Here is a 4304-nt window from a genome sequence, read left to right on the forward strand (position 1 = left end):
AGGAAAAAGATGTTACTTCCCTCATCCCTGGGTGTTTGCTGCTTATCAGTAACTTCCAGCCCAGATACCGTCCCCTCACTAATCTGCCAACCCAGCCAGGTTAGCAACAGCATGAGACCTCCTCAAAGGTCCATGTTCGCTTTGGTTGAAGATGGTCTTGGGGTGCTCGTCCTGGACTAGGCAGGGAAAGGGACACTCACAACAGAGGCCAGTGACAAGAAGGCGATTGGCAGCTACTAACCTTTTCCCCCCAGCAAAGCTGTTTGTGGAGTGCCCATCTGCTCAGGTTTGTCGGAAAAAGCTGGCTGGGTCAATGTAAATCACTTAAACTTGGACCTGTAAGTCTTGTCACTAGCAAGGTGCCACTCCTCTAAATACTGTGATTAATAGCCAGCATCTGAGGGGATATTATGCCCATCAGTGGCTACAGCAAATTGATTTGAGGAGAAATTGGAAAATTGAAAGGAGAGTTGAGGAAATCCTGTGTTTCTGCTAACACAATAATAGATTTAAGCAATTTGCAATTGCTGAAACAACCAGTTTTTAGCATTCATTAATGCCTTCTGCCATTGCAGCATTGCTGGCTCATGCCGGTTGTTCTGACTAGCATTCGGCAAGTGGATGTCCTAAATGGTTTGTGTCCCCTGCAACGGCAGTGGTAGAAGAGGGGCAGGCATATATGGAAGCATGTGAGAGGATGAGGCAAGTCTTGGGAAGGAAGGCTGGGAGGTGGGAAGGGGCTGCCCAGACCCCCCAGCCGAGTTGGACAGAGAAGGTTGCCTTGGAAAACCCTGTCCTGCACCAGGAAAGCAGGGGCTGCACAGGGCTGTTGAGGCGGTCACTCTGGTGACTGCTTCATTGGGTTGTTACTTCTCTAGCCTTGAATAGGGAAATGTCACAATGCCCCAAGCACCTTTTGATTTTACCTAGCTTTAAATGCTGTGATTGTGATGTAACCCCCATTATACGTGCTTGTGTTTTCAGCATTCACCTTGAATTTCAGAGGTTGACTGGGAAAGTGATATCAGCAAACCCACTAGTGAAGATTTATACCAGACCTCTGTTTTCCTTTGATAATGGATTTTTTAAAATCCCTGAATGGAATAAACTGTATTGACAAAATTACTTTTTTCCTCTTTTATAATTACATTTTTATTACTTAAAAAAATTTTTTTTGATAGCAGAACTGAGGCAGGGGTGGGAGAATTAGACTCTATGTGGCATAGCAATATCAGCAGAAAGCCTCCAGTACAAATAAAATAAATCCATATGCTTTATTTTAGAGGTCAAGAACAGTCTAAAGTTACTTTTAAGTTGCTGGATGCTGCCTAAAGGTTAGGCTGCTTTTTGTCTGCAGCAGACCCAGAGCACCCAGGCAAACGCGCCAAGCTAGACCTCATGGCTCGTGGTTACAGGTATTAGCTCAGCTGTGGTGACCTGGTTTTATGTCTAAAGATTCAGGCAGAGGGTTGAGTGGAGCTTAGGTGAGGGTGTCTGAGGAAGGCAGTGCTGCTACTTTCACAGCTGATCTGTCCATCGATCAAATCCTGGGCTGCCTCAGCTCACAGACATCATTTTAAAGTGAATTCTTGTGATTCTTGTATGAAAGCAGAGTGCTGTGACCTGTGCAGTTTAGGTGCAGCCTGACGGCCAGCTCAGGTTCCCAGGGGTGAAGGAGAGACGGGGTGGACAGGAGGAAGCACACCAGCGGAACTCTCCTGCCCATCCATCAAAGCCGTGTGCCTGATGTGTCCCTTCAAAAGCGGTCCTTGTTTCCTTAGCTAGGTAAACTGATAACTCTAGTTTCAACCCTTCTGGAGATTAGAAGTTTGATCTAAAACTTTTTTTCTCTAAAGTCTAGCAAAACTTGTTGGTGTTAAGCAGTGTTAATTGAGCCAAGGTACTGGTTTCTCTTATTGTGCCAGCAGCAAATAACCTTCAATAGAAAATCTTCTGCTACCATTTATTTCTGGAAATTATTTCCATGGATAGTGGTGGTGTTTGTTAAGATTGAGACCACTTTGCTTACAAAGGATTTTCCAAGTCTGAGATGAGGGATAAAAAGTCTGAGATGAGGGATAAATCTTACATTGTTTAATCTGAATTGACCTGCAATATAATGAAAGTAAAGGGAAGTCTGATGTTTGGTGGGTTTTTTTTATTCTTTGAGTCACCAGGTCCTGTTATAATGTATGGAAAAGTGAGGTTTCCTTAAATCTCACCATTTTATCAGAACTAACAGTACCAGGAATATAACTATTTAGTACTGCATTTTATTGCCTAGGGAAAATAAGATAGATCTTATTTAAGATTTGTCCAGACACAATAAGGTATACCTTACAGGGTTTGCCAAAACCACTCAATGAGTTAACTAGAAAGCTAAACTTGGAACGAGGTTTTTTGAATGGTCATCCTATTTGATCTAAACTGGGCCATGCTGCTTTGCTGCTTCTCATGATTTGAACCTTCCTGCTTCAAATACATTATCTTTCTTATTTTAGCAATTCATCAAAATGAAGAAAACAGCAGTCAAGAAATAAGAGGACTAGAAGAGCTCAAGGATACCTCGGATGGTCAGGTAAATGTGTAAGATTAATGGTGTCTTGGGGACTTTTTCAGATCTACAAGTTGAAGGATCTGCTTTCAATAGCTCTGGAAAATGGATTTTCCTCGATGTTCTGTGCAGGGAGCCTGTAGAAAGGAGAAAGTCTGCTGGATCTTGTCTTATGTGACTATTCAGAGTATGATTGATGATTACTCTGGGAATTAATCCCATGATGTTGCAATTGGACAGCATTCTTCAACTGTCTCTCTGCTCTTTTTAGATAATACACATAGCATATACCAGATGTGAAAATAAAATGATATGTGTTTTAGGAGGCAAGGACATGTGACATTTTGACTGAATTTTATTCACTATAAGTAGACATGAAATGAAATGAGGATACTTATTAGTCACTGGAGTGTAAGCAACAACTTTTTTCTTTCCTTCCCTAACTGCCCTCATTTACAACTAAAGCGTACTTCTAGATATTACTCGGAAAAAACTTAACTGCCTTTTAGAGTATTTTATTGTGGAATTGCTTACCCTTTTAAATTCTATGAATCTTTTTTTATTAATCTCCAGTTCATTCAGTCATTCACTTCATGCTTTCAAACTGTGAAGTGTAACTATATTGCCCACTGAATTGGTGCTAGTTATTGCTTTTTTAATTTGAAATGGATTTCTCTCAGTCTTGACTGTTTTTTTTTATTTCTTCTGTTCTCTTTAAAATCTGATGCTTCCCACCAGTTGCCACTTTTTCTCCTTCCTACATACGCAGCTTGCAGTTCCTGTCTTTGATTTTCCTCCTAACACGTGAGGAAGACAGGAGCTGTGCTGATGTCTGTGAGCAAGCCTAGCTCAAAGGGTACAGCCACACAGCCAGGTGAGCAGTACCTGTGCCCTTCTAAAAGTAGGGGCTGTCTCAACCACATTGAGCTCAGAAGGGGCTGCAGGCATCTCCGACAGCAGACCTGGGCCATGGCAGGCATGCAGAGTACAGGTAGAAGAGATGGGGACCGTGCAGATATACCTACAGTGTCAGTGTGTATCTGGATTTCTAGCATACTTTTCAGATTCCTGCTCAAGCAAGATGGTCAGAAATGGCCTGCTTTTTTCTTAATTGTGCAGTTTTGAATCTATTTACAAAGGGAAAAAAATAGTGTAGTAAGAGCCTCAATGCATGAACATTTTGTTACCTGACTTTGATTCCTAATTCACATCAATGTGGGCTTGAGAATCTGTCTTTTAAACTCAGGTGCGCATGACAGAGCTGTGGAATAGACCCAGTGGGAAATACTGACATCACTACACAAAAAATCTGGCTTTCTGTTTTGTTTTTTGTGTTTTGTGTATGATCAGTTCTACTTGATTGTAGATGTTATTTTTTGAAAATGTTTGCTCACATTTATGTCAGAGATGTAAAAAGGAAGACTATGACATGTGTAGTCAAAGCTCCTAAGTAGCCAGCTAGTAAGGTTACATGGGCAGATTGTAAAAACCCATAAGAATTTATTATTGGGGTACTGATTTGCTCATTTTTTATTTGTCTGGAGACCAGCTTCTGAAATTTGAAAGGATTTGAAACACATTTAAAATTAAACAATTAAACAATTATTAAGTGAGCAGTTAACAGAAGTGTTCAAAAGTGCCCAGCTGGGAGGAGCACAGGAATGTTATCAAAGCAGCTGTTGCTCCAGTTTGTTTGTCAGTGCCATAAAAACAACATCCTGCAAACACCAAATACAGTTGTGTTTAAGGG

General features: G+C 41.2%; 1 protein-coding gene across 1 annotated transcript in view; it reads left to right on the top strand.

Annotated features, from left to right (window-relative positions):
- LOC104539667 (rap guanine nucleotide exchange factor 5-like) overlaps positions 1–2578 on the top strand; it is a gene marked incomplete at both ends in the record, with an annotated part of 32523 nt that extends 29945 nt beyond the window's left edge. The window contains one exon of the mRNA XM_010183254.1: positions 2502–2578. Coding sequence (XP_010181556.1) covers positions 2502–2578 — 77 coding nt within the window. The remainder of the gene's footprint in view (positions 1–2501) is intronic.
- Positions 2579–4304: the final 1726 nt, after the last annotated feature.

This window comes from Mesitornis unicolor, unplaced genomic scaffold (assembly GCF_000695765.1).
Source record: "Mesitornis unicolor isolate BGI_N332 unplaced genomic scaffold, ASM69576v1 scaffold16564, whole genome shotgun sequence".
NCBI lineage: Eukaryota > Metazoa > Chordata > Aves > Mesitornithiformes > Mesitornithidae > Mesitornis > Mesitornis unicolor.